The following is a 17,841-nucleotide window of genomic DNA, read 5'->3' on the forward strand; positions in this document are numbered from 1 at the left end:
CACACCTGTATGAATGTGTATTGTAACTATAGCTTACATTGAAAGAACTACAGTAGGATACCAGACACAGCGTTAACCATCAGAGGTTCTTAGGTAAAGATGAAAAGGAGAGACATGCAGGTAGAGATGGGCGTGATGACGGCAGTCTTCACAGGGGTGCAGCAGCAGCATTAAAACCCAGGCAGGCAGGTGGTGGTGAGAGAAGGCTCTTCTCTCCCTCCCTCTGCTGTGAGAGCCTGGGTTGTGCCCTGCGGGATGTTCCCTGACGCTCAGACAGCTCTCTGACAATGTGAGCTTCTCTCTGTACGAATCAAAGGCCTTGCCATCTGGGAATTCACACTTGTTCTTGGCAGCTTGAAAAAAGGAGAAAACTTTATGATGTTTATTTCCCTCTGGTTTTATTTGTCTTGGATCCCTTTGTGTGAAAGCCGGGATTGTTGTGTGACTTCTGTTTCCTAGAAACATGAAGTTGTTTCTCAACTTTGTTGCTACTTTCTAAAAAAGGGCAGCAGCTTTATTTTGTCGCTCTTATCAATAATTATTTGAGGGAATCCACTCATTAGCTTCAAGAGAGGCACAGTGTGATTTCCTGTTATCTTAAGAATTTGAATGTGGCATCTACAGGGACAATCATTCTAGCTGGAATATAAACAATTGAAATAAATATACATATGTGGAGAATGGAACTGTTCTCATCCCTGTTGTATGATGATATGTACACCTGTGCCATATCATTTAAGTAGTAATACTGTAGGTAAATAGACATGTCTGAGTTACTGCATGGTGTTAAAAGACATTATCTCTATAGAATGTTGTTTTTCCTCCATATCCATATTGCCTTGAGATGTTGCACCAATGGCAATGCAAGGGAGAAATATAGAGACACTGACCTCTAGTGGAATGCTTACACCATTACAGAGATGGTTAACTCTGTGGCAGCATTAGGTTGAAGAAACTCTATCTAGGACTGAATCAACTAACAAGCATAAATGAAGTACATTACATACAGGACCAAAATTGACACAAATACCACAATAACAAGTCTATAAACAAATAAATATGTTAATTTATTACACTCTATCTGAAAGACATTGTGTGAGAAACATACATAACAGTATAATGTCAGATCTCTTAAAACATTTAGGTCCATTTCCTTTTTGGAAAAACTGTGATCCAAAATATACAGCACAATCACTACATCTCAACAATTAAGAGAAACATGGGGACAATAAATCCAATCTTATTTACAAAAGGCTTTGCCAGCAGTGGGCCTATGCTATGCTGTGAGGGGTGGAGGAACTTGAATTCCTTTTAGCTTAGTGCAGATGGCCTTAAACACCAAACTTCAAACTACTGAATAATGTGATGCTGTAGCTCACTGGCCACATGTTACTACAACCACAACCACAACCACTTCCAGCACCATGTCCCTCCAACACACACAAGCTCAACCTGACCGTCCTCCAGCTGCCTCTTAGAACCACACTACAGGTGGTCAAAGAACTTGGTTTAATCCTTCTAATTGAGCTCCATGTGATCCTATATTAGCACCGATCTATATCAACTGAGCAGGCATCAGGAGGAGACTGAATCTGTGTCTGAGGAGTCAGAGGAGTCACAGTCATCTGCAGACTCAGTGAGGGCAGGGTAGGGACGTGGTTGGTCCAGGTTGACATAGGTGACCTTTAGGCTGATATAGTGCTCCCCCTCCAGGCCAGACAGGATGGTCAGGACGGCTGACACCAACGTAGCGAAGCTGGGCCTCAGCTCTGGATCAGGGTCCCAGCACTGCAGCATGATGGCATACCTGAAGAGAGCATAATACAGCTCTTACTCTGGTACATCTAACAACAAATGATAAAATCACCTTACAAATACCTCAGTCACCGTAATATTTCAACAATATCCCCTAGACAGCTACTTCAAACACAGTCATTGATTCTCACAAACAACTAAACCAACTGGATCTGGAATATCATTGCAAGATTCACAGCATAAGCTTGACTGAGAGGAACTAATTGAAAGCTAAAGAAATTATGATGCCTTGGACATGAACTATCGCTATCAAACCGTTTTAGATTATGTGACTCATGTTTGTTCCCACATGAAAAAGTTGGCCATTATGTTCTGTTCCCCCTCTCTACTGTTGTTTTTTTCAATGGTTAATCTCTCACTTCCTGTTTGTCACTAGTAAGGGTCACAGACTGCAGGATTTATCATTGATATTGGCAGAAAGATTAAGGGAAAACCTGTTGACTTTCTGTTGTAGTCTCAACCCAGTACGTCTGTGTGTGTGTGTGTGTGTGTGTGTGTGTGTGTGTGTGTGTGTGTGTGTATGATTGAGCTGGTATCTTTGAAGTGAAGTGTGGTGATGATCATTAACTCCCACAGTGCATTTCTAAACCACATTCGGATATGAATGTGTGAACTTGGTAGACAATTTACACAGAGGATTGACCTTTCCAACATCCTGTAATAACGGTTCGGCGATCTTGTTTCTCTCTATTGTAGCTGTAACTTAAAATGGGAAATTTAAACTAAATAACTTAATCTTTAGACGCATCTCATCTCTAAAGTAAACCTACTGTATATCCACTGGTTTACTTAGACAGGGCTACTCTTTATCTTTTCAATTCTAAGATGAGGCACATACAGTAAGCTAACAAAATAAAGCATTGTTAGGCTGTCATTACCACTACTTACAATGAGTCAGGACAGTACTGGGGTTGGGGGAGCCTCCTGCCCTTCAGCAGGTAATGTGTGATGTCATAGGGGTCCACCTCTGGGTAGGGGCTCGCTCCTCTGGTAAGCATCTCCCATATCAAGACGCCATAGGACCACTGCAACGGGAAGGGGGAAAAGGGAAAGCTTGGTGAATGTTTTAGCCATACAACAGCACCCTGGTAGAGAATTTTATACTCGATTGATTGATTCCTTCACTCACCACATCTGACTTGGCAGTGAACTTTTGCGTCTGCAGGCTCTCGATGGCCATCCACTTGACTGGCAGTTTGGCCTTCCTGTGGTCCTGAACACTGTAGTATTCCTTATCGAATACATCCCTGGCCATGCCAAAGTCTGCCACCTTCACTGTGTATGACTCATCCAGCCTATGGAGACAAAAGTGGGTGTAGACAGACACCTGCTGAATGGAAGGCATTTTGACATGCCATAATGATACGACAATGTATCTTATGAAATATGATATTGGTGAACTGAGAAGACAAGCATGTAACAGAATGTGCACTAAAATTGAATCACTTTTTGTGTCAGCGATAGCACTGTATGATATCTACAATCTAAAGTGCCAACTTGCCCCAGTTTCAGAGATTGCTTTGTCTCCTCTAGTGAGTGACAACCATGACTTACATGCAGTTGCGTGCTGCAAGGTCCCTGTGCACAAACTTTTTCTGTGCCAAGTACTCCATCCCCTTGGCAACCTGCAGTCCAAAGCCAATCAGGTCCTTCACTGTGGGGTTCTAGAGGACAAATTATACAGGATTGATGCAGCATTATGTCACTAACAAAATAACTGTGCCACATAAGCCCTGAAATAAACTCAGGTTTTTTTTTTTTCAAAGCCCTACTATGCGGCTGAAGTCAACAGATGATACTAACATTATACTGTTCTGAGGTCTTCCTCACCCTTTTCTCACAGCGAATGAAGTGGCGCAGGTCCCCATGCTTCATATAGGGCAGAACCACTAGGGGGAGCCCTTCCTGAGGCAGCAGGATGCCCAGCAGAGACAGCACATTGCTGTGGTGGAAACCCTTCATCAGGATGCCCTCCTTCAGAAACTGCTCCACCTCCTCGACATCTGTTATCCCTGAGATGACACAAAAACACACACACACACACACACACACACACACACACACACACACACACACACACACACACACACACACACACACACACACACACACACACACACACACACACACACACACACACACACACACACAAAACAAAAGTATTTGAAACTTAAAAGTATGATGTACAATTTTCCTCCACATTTTTATGTTTATTCAGCTGGTCACATGTACTAATGTCTGAAGCTGAGTACACCTGGCTCTGCTCTAGAGCACTGTAAATCAGGAGGGATGTTCTCACTGTTCAATGACTTGACTGCACAGTGGATTTCTCTGTTGTTGTGGTCTGTGAAGTAGCCATGGTAAACTGTGCCAAAATGACCTGGGGGATTAAAAATGGAAAAGCATTCAAGTGAATTTGAATAAATGAAAGAATAAATCCCTTATGGGACCATTAGAAATATTAGTTCACATGTATTTCAAAATATATTACAACATACAACAATGTTGTACATAAAGGCAATGCTGTGTGATCCATGATCCAACTTTGAGTAAACTTTCAGACTGGAAATAAAAAAATGTCTGGGTAAAAATACACCCTCTAATCTGCCAGTTGAGCAGAAGAAAATGTGCAAACAGCTTTTCAGTTTCATAAAATATAAACACTCTTTCTAAAGTACTGTATACCCTGTATGAGACCCACCCTTCCCTATGATCCGATGGTGCTGGACGATGAGCATCTCTGCTGGGATCAGCACATCCTTCACTTCCTCCAGCAGCTCGGGTCTGAAGCTGGAGATGGAAATCTTCTCTGGGGGCATGAGGGGGGTGAGGGTGGGGTCCATGCTGCCTGTAGCGTAGGCCAGGCTGGGGAACCCCACAGGGCCTCCAAGTTGGGTGGAGGGGCCCAGAGGCAACACTAGAGAGGAAAAAGGCCATCGTTACTGTAACTTACTGTACTTTAAGGCTACATACACAGTACATGTTTAAACCACTGTTGTTGCATCCAAAGTATTACATGTTATACTTATAATAGGAACATTTAGCAAAACGTGTACGTTTTTCCACTGACTGAATGAGACAATATTTTTATTGATATTTTACAGTATGTTCTGAAATCTGCTATATATCAGCCAACTAGTTTCTCACCTCTTCTGTAGTCCCCTACAGGTGACAACTCCACACTGCCGTTACCAGACCTGCTATGGCTATGTGCCAAGCGTGTCTCCACCATGGAGGCTGTGGATTTCACAAGAGTTTTCAATCATAAACCACATCAAAAGTCAACAGCGTACCATTACCACTGTCACTGAGGATGTTCTAGTTAAAACAGTGGCGTAACACATCCTAATTCCCCGTCACTAAGGTTGTGTCAGCTGGTCTGATCAAAGTCCAGGCAGAGAGAGAGAGAGAGAAGCCCACCTTTCTTCTTCTTCCTCAGGTGTTTCATGACTACGAAGGCCAGCACGGCCCCAGCCACCAGGGCTCCCAGGATCCCCAGTACGATGCCCACCATGTAGTGGTTACTGATCAGGACCACAGACCCGACGTTATGAACCTGCCCGTTGATGGAGATCTGGAGGAGAGGAGTGTGTGGGTGTAAGACCCTGCTGCCAGGGTTTCTACTGTACTGTAATGATCTGAATTCATGCAACTTCATCAATGGGAAAACAACCAAAAAGAGCCCAATAGTATCATGCTTATGAAATCATGTACATCTGTTGATGAACTGTAAAGTTGCATAATAATAGTAGTAGTTACTATGAACTCTTAATTGGTGGCCATTGATGGTATAACTGGCCCCTGTCCAAACCTACAGACCTACTCACCTTGACAGGCAGTCCATCACTGGGGATGGTCATGTTTTTGGGAATCCTGCAGGTGATTTCATTGTCCAGGACTTTGGCGTCACAATCAACGCCTCCCACCATCATAGTGATAGTCATGCACGAACTCACAAGGTTTAGCTTTTGATGCTGCCGGGGAAAATACATGGTGTAACGAACAGCAGGGTTTGCTTTCCCTAAGCGGGGATCAAACTCAAGACCTTCCGCTTGCCTACCGGTCATGTTAGCTACTGCCCCAAGAGAGCTAAATCCCTCGCTAGAGATGCTAACGGCTCTTATACAGGGTTGTTACAATAGGGAGGTCTATTTTACTTGTAAATGGCCTAAACATTATGCAAGGAAAAAATCTGTACATTCTCTTTATTGTTTTCCTTCCTACGATATGTTGCAATAAAAAAGACATGTCATGTCACTGTTGAAACTTACATGTAGTGACACTTCATCTTGCCCAGGGTACAGCCTTAGAACATGGCCCTCTGTTTCAAAGGGGATGGGTTTTGCATAGGGATGATAGGAGAACTCTCCATTCCAGAGTTGAACAGCTCCGTCCATGTCGAAGGAGAGCTGTCCTTCCTCTGTCTCCTCCCTGGGGAAAGCAGGAGTGGTACACTCCATCCGTGTGGGCAGGGACTTGCCTGTACACTCCTGGAAGCAAAGGAGTGCAAATTGCAAATTGTGTGAATACATTTTATTCAGGTCTTACAGGAAACTGTAATACTGCAGTCTATGTGCTGACAAAATTCTGAGGCAACGTCCAGTATGGAGCTGTAGGGGAACAGGCAGCCTTATACAGTACAGTTGCTTACCCTGGTCACAGGCTTCAGGTGGCTCTCATTGGGTATGAAGCGGATGATGGTCCTGTAGACAGAGTCCAGGTTCCTTCCTTCAATGATTATCTTTGACCCCCTGGGGTTCACATAGAAAGCAATGGAAAGTGGAGAGACAATGACATTTTCACATGCTACAGGGTGGAGAGAGTGTCTCAACAGCAAAGTTAAACCCTGGTTGAGAAAGTCGTGCCAGACATGATAGAAATGACTCACTGGCCTATATGTACCTGTCAAAACTGCAGTCTGGCAGGACGGCTGTCACCTCTGGGTTCTCTTTGTAGTAGAAGACCTTTGTGGTGAGAATGGGGGACTTGTCTATGAACACACTGAGAGGAACGTCCCTAACCTCCGAGATGGGCTGGGACAAGCAGATGATGGAGGACACGTTCCCTCTGGGTGCTGTCACACTACAGAGACATGGAGGAGGGTGGAGGTGGAAGGTCACTTGTACAGTCAATGGCATGTACACAAAGGGTCTACATTTGGTTTTGTCCATAAATGGATAAAAAACAAAGCATGCTAATACCCCAGCAGCAAGTACTTTTTAGTTTGCTCAACTCAAGAGTTATACATCTCTTGTTATGATCTACTGTTAACAGATGTTCAAATAGAATATTGTTGAGCTATGAGTCAGTCATAAATACAGTCTGGAATGCACTCCTTGTTCTGTAATTTAAAGGTTACAGGACAGACAATTGTAGTTGCTACAGTCACAACTCAGTCTCCCATACTGTCATTAGTGTACACACATGCGGGGACACACATGGGGATCGTAAGATACAGAAAAGCCGTCCAACTGATTATCTGATCTTCTAATAACTAAACTTATAGTAAATTATGTCATCCAGACAGGTATTTTACAATCGTTTTAAAAAGATCAATGTTTCCAAGAAAAGACATAATACTAAAACCAGTCACTGCAACTGCTGTACACCTTTGTATTGGGCAGGGCTCTCCATTCAGGGTGACCCTCCTGGTCTTCCCTGCATCCAGATGAGGCCCAGTCACTGTGATGAGAGTTCCCCCAACACGAGGCCCATAGTTGGGCTGGATCTCTGTGATGTTGGGAATCTGACAAATGAAGTAAAATGTTGAGTAATTCATAAAGTGCCCTTAAGAGAGTTGTTAAGCCCATTTCACTTCCAACCCACTATTGTGATACTAGTACTAGCAAATTAACTAGAAAAAGAAGTTGCTGAAGCAAGCCCATTAATAAATATAGTCAAACAAGTCACTGAATACTGAAACAAAGCAGTACAACAAAGCGGTCCTAATTACCACAAAGGTAAATCCTGGCATCTCTGCTTTCCCGTCAATGGAGTAGCGTCCCTCCACCTTCCCCTCATGTACTTCCACAGAGATGTTAACTGGTTTAGACAGCTCAATAGCCCCAGAGCGGATCTTACACACCAGGCTGAGGAGCGGCACAACAAACAGCTAATCAACATGTCAGCTTCAAACTAACATTGATGCAGCGGAAACCACTGTGAGAATTCAACCCTAACCACAGCACCGGTATATCTGCTTTTGCTGAACAGACTGCTTCTTCTATCATAATAGTACCTTTAAGCTGAATTTCCTCATAACATTTGAATAAACTGCTCTTTAACTAAGCTCATTCTTGTTCAAGAAAAACAATTTGTCCATTGTTGATGAGCAATTGTATGTGTTAATGTGACTTATCTACAGTAGTATCTATCCCTCTCATTCAGTGAGGTACTCACTGTGTGTTGTTGCTCTTCAGTGGCAGCACGGCACAGGTTGTCTGTCCCAGTCTCACCTGGTGGGTTCTGGAGCTTATGGCAGGCCGCAGGGGTGACTGGAATTCCCAGCCACACAGAGTGAGCTCTGTCTGACCATCAGGAGGGGCTGTCTTTGGGAAGAACTACGCCAATCAGGCAAGAGACCAGAATTAGAAAATGACATACACCAAATATGAATAATCACAACACATTGTGCAGAAATACTGTACTGTGCAAATCCAGTTCTCACCCCAGTGATACCAGGGGGGCAGGACTCGTTACTCCAACGGCCACGGCACTCGCCCTCCCAGGAGCACTCTCCAGAGCACCAGCCACAGCCCATGAACTTGGGGGCTGTCAGGCACATGGCGCAGGTCAGAAAGTGCTGACAGCCAGGTCCTCTCTGAGGCACCTGGATCATCTGTCAGTCAGACACATCACTTTTACAGATATGTAACATAGGTTTCTTGGCATATTTATTCTAAATTTGTTCAAACATGTTCATGAGCACTTATTTTCATGTCATTTTAGTTGAGATGAGAATAGGAGTTTGTATGATTTGTTAATGCATCTAACCCAGATATGAAACTAGAAATTAATAAATGTACTGTAATAGATTCCCTTTGATCGCTGTTTCTTTACTAATGTTAAATCAATATGAACCAGCTTTCCGTACCTTGTCTCCAACCACAAAGAGTAGAGATTCTGAGGAGTACATAGCAGCAATGGAAGAAACCCTCTGGTTCTCTACCAAGGAGTAATTGGCAAAGATGATGGGGCTTGATCTTCTCAACACAAGCTGCCAAACAGACAGAGAGGATTATTATTACTGATAACACCTTCAGCAGCCAAGTTTAGAGTATCTGTTGATCTGAAACATGTACTATGTTCAGTTTAAATCTTTGAATCAAAAGGATCACTTCACTAGTGAGCTCTCTGACCCCCTACTATGAGTTCTTCTGTACTGTACCTGCAGCAGCCGCCCACTGGATGTGCCGATGTGGGCCACAGTCTTGTTCTCTATGGCTGTGACCAGCAGGGAGGTGAGCAGGACGTCCCTCATCCGCCTGTTGAAGAGGTCCACCCTGTAGTGGGGCTTAGACACCATGGTGGGCTGGTCCCTGCAGGTGGCATTGTTCTCCATGCTCTAGACAGAGGGAGATAGGGTTTATTGAACAGGGGGGTGATGTCAAGTACTAGTGAAATTCTGTTTGAAGTTATAATAATGACAATAAATGATATACAAAGTTAGAATTCTTGATTGCTTACAAATGAGACTGTAATGACTGGGTCATTAAACAAATTATAAACAGGCCAATGATAAATTATAGGTGTGCTCTTAAAAATATCAAACACATCTGTTGTTATTGCTCACTCTGCACATCAATTTGGGAAAGCATGTTACTTGATCTGTGTACTGTACACATGACAGTATGACAAAGCCCTCTAACTACAACTCACATGGTTAAAATATTCAGTGTTAGTTATTACGGGATGGCACAAGATATCACGCCTTGGGGTGCACAGCTACTAATGTTGTTTCTCAGAAAAATGTGGCTCCGGTTTTCTAAGAACAAGAAACTGGGTGAACAGCTGTTCTGATGCCAGGTGAATGGAGAAAACACAAACACATCAAAACTTGTAATGTACAAGCCAGACAGACATTTCACACACCCTCTCCATGGGACCAGAAAACCTTGGTACTGCCTCAGTTTCCTGACCTCAGAGGCCAAAGACCGTGATTCTGATTCATTAATCAAACTAGGATTTGGTTTACCATTCTGCAGTGGTATAACATAAATTTTTGTACATAATATACAGTATCTCTCTTCTTTTCTGGAGTGGTACCCATAACATGGCAATGAGCCATGCATAAAAAGATTCATAACAAACCCTGATTTATTTTGTATTCTTTTAAATCCATTGTCATGTAAATGCATATGCCCACAAGAGAAGCTGGGAGTAAATCAGCAGATGCAATTGAATCTCAGATCAGAAATAAACAACACATTTTGAAAAAATAACAAGGGAATAGCCAAGGAACAGTGTGTGCTCATTTAATTCAAGTCCAAAAGAACTGTTTGAGCTATTTTGGGAATTTAAATATGTGCTACTGACACAGAAGTGAAAAGAACTGAAATACCTAAGCAATATTTGGTTCCTTTCCCAGAGGAGCTGTACCGCACGTTTGTTATAATGTGAAAGAAAAGTGCAAGATGGGTAGGCAAGATAAAAGTGAATCACTATGTACTTATAATACAAAATAATAACACTGGGGTCCCATGAGTAACATTGTAAGAGATGTAAGAGATTACTGGAACATCACTGAAACAAAAAAATATAGTAGTAATGGTGTCTCAATCGCATACCTTGTTGTTCACATAAACCTGATTATAATGAGGATTTGTTCCTGTGGATTATAGCCTTGTAGTTCTTGGTCAGACTAAAGTTATTTTCTAACCGTCTCTGGGACCCCATGCAAATCTTTATTTTTCTTCCACAACACTAAGAAAAGGCTCGCTCATGTGGGTTTGCTTCCATGGTTTCTCAACATCTGGATGGGCAGGAGGAAGAGAGGGAAACTTAACACGGACAATGTGGCAAAGACCAGACACCAACTAGCACCCTAGGGGCCACGAAATACACAAATATAATTCTTATTCAGTATTATGAAATATATACCCACTCCACAAATGGTTAAACAAGAGACAATAGAAAGTCCCACAGTAAAGGAAGAAATTAGCTGCATGTGTGTCGTGAGCTACTTTTAGAGAAGGAAGGACCAGGATTTCAGATTCCTGGAGATTCCAGTTGGTAGGTCACTCCTACCCTAAATTGTGAAAACACCCAGGAACCCAGCCAAGTAAAACTTAACACAAGAGGCCTCATGCCACCAAAAGAACACTATTCCATGTGGGAGCATTTTCTCGCCATTTGATCATCTGAGAGTGTTACTATGCTTTCTTCTTTTGATTGATTGATCTATGAGATAACAACTTATTGTTATATTGATCTTTTGATTGATCTATGAGATAACAACTTTTGTATTTTTATAGCCAGTGCACTATTGTTTTTCCTCATTGTCACCTTTCATCTACTATCATGTATGAACTCCAGCTATTTCAACCATTAGAAATGAACATATTTTGGTGGTCATCTAGAGAGGCCTTGTGTTACAGTACATCTAGCCATGTAATCCAAAGTGTGACCAACAGTGGGGAAAACTACAAAATGACCCATCTTGAGTTTCTATCACTGTTCACCTAACAACAATTCATAATAATCCATCTCTAGGTAAATTCTGCCACAAAACCACATCCATTTCTACCCACAAGTGACACAACATCAATAATTTATGTTAGTACATTCCTTGCCCAATAAAATATTAATGTTCATTAGCACAAACATTTTGGATAATACTGGTACATGGTATCAATCAGGCAAAAAGCCGTCAATCATAAATCTTCAAATCTTAAACACAGACCCAGGCAACTGTTTTTTTCTGATGCATACACTTTAGCCAAAAGTCCAAACTCTCCAACTGATGATATTACAGTTACTGCATTCCAGGTTCATGGAAAATATGCATGGGACTTAATTACACATTGCAGTTTACCCAAGAGAACATTGTTTCTCAGACTCCAATATAGAAGACATGACATTAAATTGTACAGAAGTCTGGGAAAGATTGTGTATACTAAAATGTGTACTTCATTATTCAACTGTGCACCCCTGAGGAAAAAGTGAGCAGCCGTAAAACTATGCAGTGCAAATAGCTTTGCCAATAGACATCTTGGCCAATCAGGTATTCTTTTCAGCAATTTGCAGATATGTTTACTAATGAAAATACATACTACAATAATTAAAATGTCAAATAGTGCAAATGGCATTGAGGCAGACATGTAGTTTAATAAGACAGTGATTAAATGATTCGTATTCCCAGACTAATGAGGCATACTTCATTTGCCTGACAACAGAACATTGGAAAGTCACAACTGAAGTGCATCTGCCATGAGAGATTTATTCAAAGACGCATTTCCGGAAACAAGTTAGAAAGCTAACTAACTCCCAAATAAGTTGGCCACTGTCCTAAATCCTTTCAGTTGTTTTCCTCTGCATAATGGCAAGTGCGTACTTTTTCCATACGGTAGTTTTCCATTCTCAAAGAACATGAAAAAGTATTTGTCGCTAACCAACAAAGACCTGCTAATCAACAACCTTAAAATAGTACATACAAAAAACATAAAGGGAATGTGAAAAAAGATGCCAAATAAAGCGATTGGTCCATCATATTCTGTTTAGTTCTTTAAACAGATTTCTGCCTTCTTTTTAGAACTTGAAAAAAGCTTTGGTTACTGTGAGCATTCAGGATGATGTTATCACTGTGTTATAATTATTGTAAGTACAGTGTAATAAGAATCATAATACTATAAAACAGCATTAACCCTCCTGCTAACCCTAACCCTAAACCCAGCTTTTACCATAACGCTAGGACAGTACATGCAATTAAGTACTGCTTAGAAGAACAACCTTGTACTTACAAGAGTAAACGCACAGTAATAACTAATAAGAGGCCGTAAAGTTAAGTGTGACAGTTTTCTAGAGAAATCATGTTCCATTGTTGCCTTTCCTGAATCTGCTCAGAGGAACAGCAACCTTAACACATTTTAAAGAGATATTTTTGGCTTACTAGAGCCAAAGAAAAGTGAGTACGGAAGTGAGGAATCTTGAAGAACTCTAAATCACAATTTCCCTTTTATGAATATGTCATCTAGTTGAGATCAAGTGAGATATACGATAATTGATGGGCTTTAAGTGAATCAACTACCCCAGGCAAAAAGGCAGACGAACTGCAACCTGCCATATGTCTCTGCTTTGAACTGTGGGTAGCATCTGTCTGGTAAATATACAGGCAAGATAAGTAGACAGATTTGTTCAGCGATTGTATGTTGAGTCTTATGGACATATCATGCCACAGTAAACCACACCCATGACATTGGCTCTAACGATATCTCCAGTACTCTGAGTCAGCTTATTACCCAACTGAATGGAAACTGTTCCATTTAGGGAATAGGGAATATATCATGAAATAGACCATCTGAAAATAAAAACATTAAAATGTAGCATAAATAACATCTTATCTTTATCTCTACTGACATCAAAAGTCATGAAAGTGATCTGGACAATTGCCAAAAGACTAGAGCAGATGTTACACTGGAGTCCTTTAGCTCATGGTAAACCTTCCCCACCTGTCTCTGACACAGCCATTATCTTTCATTTTGTATCTACAAATCATTGTTAGATCTTCCACTCCCACTGACTGCACACACACATCCCAGCTTTCATCTAATCATCTGCCGAAGCCAGACAAGTCCCTGGGCTCTCCCTCTGTGCTGTTCTTGCAACCTTATTGACCCTTATTATTCATGTTATAATAAAGCATGTGACCATCTAGGTGACCGTGATGAGTGATGGATAGGTAAGATGACAGTTTAGTTTACCTCATGGGGACAGCTCTCACAGTACTGGAAGTGGCACAGCCCCCGTGAGAGCTGCTCTGGACCAGACTCACAGCAGTCATCCACCCCAACTTCGATGGCCTGGTTGACGTTGTCCATGGGGAAGGCACACAGAGCCGAGTCATGTTCTGTCACCCCATTGTCATCGGTGACGGCAAACACTCCATACAGAATGTCATCCTCCTCCTCTGCCCCCAGCTCGTCCGCCAGCTCTCTGCCAGCCTTGCCGAAGTGGGCCGCCTGCACCACGTTGTACACCACATCCTTAAAGGCCTCGCTCCCAGTGTTCCTCCTCCTCCTTCGCTTGGGCTCGAAGCGACATTCCAGAACCACCTCGCGGTACCTCCTCATCTCCCACTCGTTCCTGGGCAGCCGGCCCAGCCGTGTCTGCAACGGCGAGGACTCCTGGTCCGGGCTCTCTCTCTGGACGGACAGGAAGTAGACAAACTCCTGGGTGAAGAAACTGTAGACATACTCAATGCTGTAGGTCCGGCGCAGGCCGGGTAGAACGGTCAGTCCCCGCACATCGCTGTAGAACCCATCCTCTGTGGCCAGCGGTCGACGCACAGATATGGACTTCCTGCCATACCTCTGTGTCACACTGTCATTAACGGTGGCAGCCACAAAGAAGTACACTGTCTGGCCCTCCTCTACCATGGTGACTTTGGTGCCAAGGGGACTGGCCAAGCAGTCAGGGCAATAAGCTGCAGAATTTGATTCTTTTCTGAATAAACATTTAGAGGGTGAAGGTGGTTTTCCATCTGCGTTGAGTTGGTGGAAATGGCACACACCATATTGAGAACTCCCACAGGAGTACAAATACATGAAGAATGTATCCAACAACAAGACCTCGTTGTCCGTGTTCTCTAAAAAGTTGGGATCCTTGTCAATGTCACACAATTCACAGATCTTACACTCAGGGCTGCCCACTGGTCCTGTGTGAAGCTCCCACACCTTCTCCAAACTCCTGTTCACAGCTTCTATCACATTCTGAGAGGCCACATACACCTCCTGGTACAGTGAATTGGTGACTATGTTTTGAATGGGGCTGTGTGTTTGGAAGTAGGGCATGGTGTAGACTACAGAGAAGTTGACAGGGCTGGGGGCTGTGGAGGGACAGGTGTCCAATGCAGAGGCAAGGAGGGTCTGGAGCCAGACACATGTCACCCACTGTGCGGCCCAGTGGACCATCTCCACTCAGGGACGCAGAGAGACAGCAGCACAGACTTCTTTGGGTTACCTCCAGGTCAGATGGTGGGGCAATTGCATCCTTAGGAGCAGCTGCAGACCTCTGCAGAGAAAGGAATGACACAATGTTAAAAGTCGTAAGTCCAGCATATAATCAAGAGCACTTATATATTTATTAAAATCATGGGATGGAAACCCTATCAACCAAAAACATCTAGTCTCACTTTAGGTACAATACAACCTTTGTTCTCTTGAAAGTGTAATGCTAAGAGGCATTGTCTAGGTCTGAGAGTGTCTCGCTGGTGCACACAAGACCGCAATCAATATTATTTCTGTTAATTATGTTTTTGGCTGGAAACATAATGGGGTTTTATCTAAAATGACAACAGCCTAATGCTTTCTGTTCAAGCCAAATATGAGAGTAATGGTGATGAAGAGACATGAGATCATAAAAAGCCCCATCTTAAAAGCTTCCGCTTACTCAATGCGAACAGGAGGAGGTTGTTTACATAGCCATAGAGATCCGTGTTGATATTAGGCAGGATGCGTCTGTGAAAGTTCTTTCTTAGTGACATACAAGACAATTTGTTACAATTAATCTGAAATCATTCATCAGGTTTCTGGCAATGTGCGTTCTATCAGAGATGTTTGTCATAGAGCTTTTGTCATAGAGCCTCTTCCCCCAATTCACATGTACAGGCAAGTGATAGAAATAATGTCTGGCAAGACCTTAGTTTACCTTCAAATTAATACATTCTCATCACAAATTCATACTGAACAATTTCAGTCCATACAACTTGAGTCGACCACTATGTCTCTAAATTGAAGCACTGCACATCCCCTTCTCTTTCGGCCAGAGCCCCTGGGTGGATTATTAACTGGACTCATCACAGTTAGGTAGCACTCAAGGACCTGGGCCTCTCTACTTGGCATTCCTGTCACAACCACTACGTGCCTTTCTGGGGAAAAGATGTGCACGGACTGATGGTCAAACAATATGTCCCTCTTTAAGTTACACATGAACAGGGGGCTATTCAGAAATGTGTCTGAGAGTCACAGCAATTTGCACATTAGGCCTATGAATTTGGGAAGACTACATATGAATCTTAATGAAAATATAAAAAGGCCTGAAGAACTAAGTGAGAAATGATACAGTGTTGGGATTCAAATATCTGAGTGTCTACTGTATATACAACATCAATAATTAATAGAATTGCACTGGTGTGTTACATTTTAACATTTGCAGCTTCATGTCAAACCAGCTCAGGCTTAGTGTTTAAAAGCAGCCGAGACATGTGTATACATATTAATAGGACTGATTGACTTTTTTCATGTTCATGGTTAATAAAGCTAAGGTTTGAAATTGAGTTTCCACTCATTGCTATTTAAAGGTAGGCATGTGTAATCTGGTCTTGATAATTGAAGAGTCACAAATGGAACTATCACCTTTTTAGGTGAAACACCTGCCATTTCAATGTATGTATAGATGAATAAAGTAGAATTCAGAAAATGACAACCTTAACCCTGTCTCTATGCAGTTTTTTCCATGACTGCCTTACCTAGTGTAGTATCTACACTTAACCGAGGGCAGAGTCTGCCAGGACTTCTAGGGAACAGGGCCAATGACAACTGCATTTATCTACAATCCGACACTGAATCACGGTTGAGAGGGTAATTCCCACAGCCGCCCTGATAAACCTGGAGATAGAGGGTAGCAGTGGTTCATCTGGTTTACAGGAAACACATGTCTGATGGAATAGTTCGTGAAGCAGTATGCAAGCAATTCATTTATAAATCAAAGACACACATATTCACAATGCAGAATCGTTTCAAATTATCCAGCAATCCATCTCCCACATTAATTGTAATTAACTTTTCATTTGGTTTTATGCATTTACCACCCAAGATCAATGACTGTCACTGTCGCTACCTCCATCCAATATAATCCTATTGTAAACAGTAGTAGGATTATGAAGCCTAACCTGTAAATTCAATATGAGCTAATTTCTATTCAGAAAAAAATACTTCACTTAGGGGGAGTTTCTGTGGATATCCTGCGAAAATATAGGTGCTGCTGAGATACACTTGGAGTTGGAACACGCTTATTGCATATGCTGTATGGATATGAGTTTAGTATGACACACACCTCAGAATACTTTTCACTTTCCTCGAAGTTCATGCATGTTCGATTTATATATCACCACAGTAGGCCTACTACTAGACGACAGGGAATGAAAATGAACCGTCTCTCATAAACGTCCAATAGGACAAGCCTACCTATTACACTATTATCCCATCGCTTACCTGTATGGATCAATGAAAGGAAGCCACACATCTCTTGATTGTCCTCTGACAGCATTGACAGTTCCTTGGTCGAAGAAATGCGCAAACTCACTTTTCCTAATGAAAATTATTTCAAATGCTGAATTTGTTAGTTTGAAGTTTTCAACTAAAATACGCCATTTATGTCCCTCACACATGTAAACAGCTTCAGGTCCAGGTAAAACTTTGTTGACCCACTGATTACTACTCTTCTCGTTGTGCGTCCGGCACGCATGCTCCTCCCCTTGGCTCTATTGAACCAAAGACAGTTGAGTCAGATTCCACTGAACATTTTGGTGTCCACCCTTAAATTTGCCCTGCCTCCACATTTTCGACCTTCTGCTGCTTTACATATAGCCCCAACAACTCGTTCAAGCATAGACTGATTATTCATCATATATTTAAGATAATAGCAACGTGTCGACTGCAGCCATGAAGTTGATAATGTATAGCCTGCTGCCTGATAAAAATGATCATTTTGTATTCATAATCTTCTCCGAAAAAGATGTTAAATTCATGAGTCATTCTTGCCAAGGCTTGCAGAGTAAATGTTGAAGACAACAAATAAAGTCTGATCTGA

At 42.2% G+C, this 17,841-nt stretch overlaps 1 protein-coding gene across 1 annotated transcript; it reads right to left on the minus strand.

The window, feature by feature from the left end:
• Positions 1–1,071: 1,071 nt before the first annotated feature.
• mst1rb (macrophage stimulating 1 receptor b) lies at positions 1,072–17,407 on the minus strand. Its single transcript, XM_083667514.1, has 21 exons — positions 17,244–17,407; positions 13,734–15,042; positions 9,203–9,379; positions 8,909–9,031; positions 8,483–8,653; positions 8,215–8,375; positions 7,769–7,904; positions 7,425–7,561; positions 6,718–6,897; positions 6,467–6,566; positions 6,087–6,305; positions 5,643–5,789; positions 5,236–5,389; positions 4,963–5,052; positions 4,517–4,732; positions 4,115–4,195; positions 3,646–3,827; positions 3,370–3,479; positions 2,945–3,110; positions 2,704–2,840; positions 1,072–1,807 (listed from the first exon to the last, which is right to left on the minus strand). Exons 2-21 carry the CDS (start codon positions 14,940–14,942, stop codon positions 1,576–1,578), a joined length of 4,128 nt encoding a protein of 1,375 aa, XP_083523640.1. The 5' UTR covers positions 14,943–15,042; positions 17,244–17,407; the 3' UTR covers positions 1,072–1,575.
• Positions 17,408–17,841: the final 434 nt, after the last annotated feature.

The sequence above is a fragment of the Argentina silus genome (genome assembly GCF_951799395.1).
Source record: "Argentina silus genome assembly, chromosome: 4".
In the NCBI taxonomy this organism is placed as follows: domain Eukaryota; kingdom Metazoa; phylum Chordata; class Actinopteri; order Argentiniformes; family Argentinidae; genus Argentina; species Argentina silus.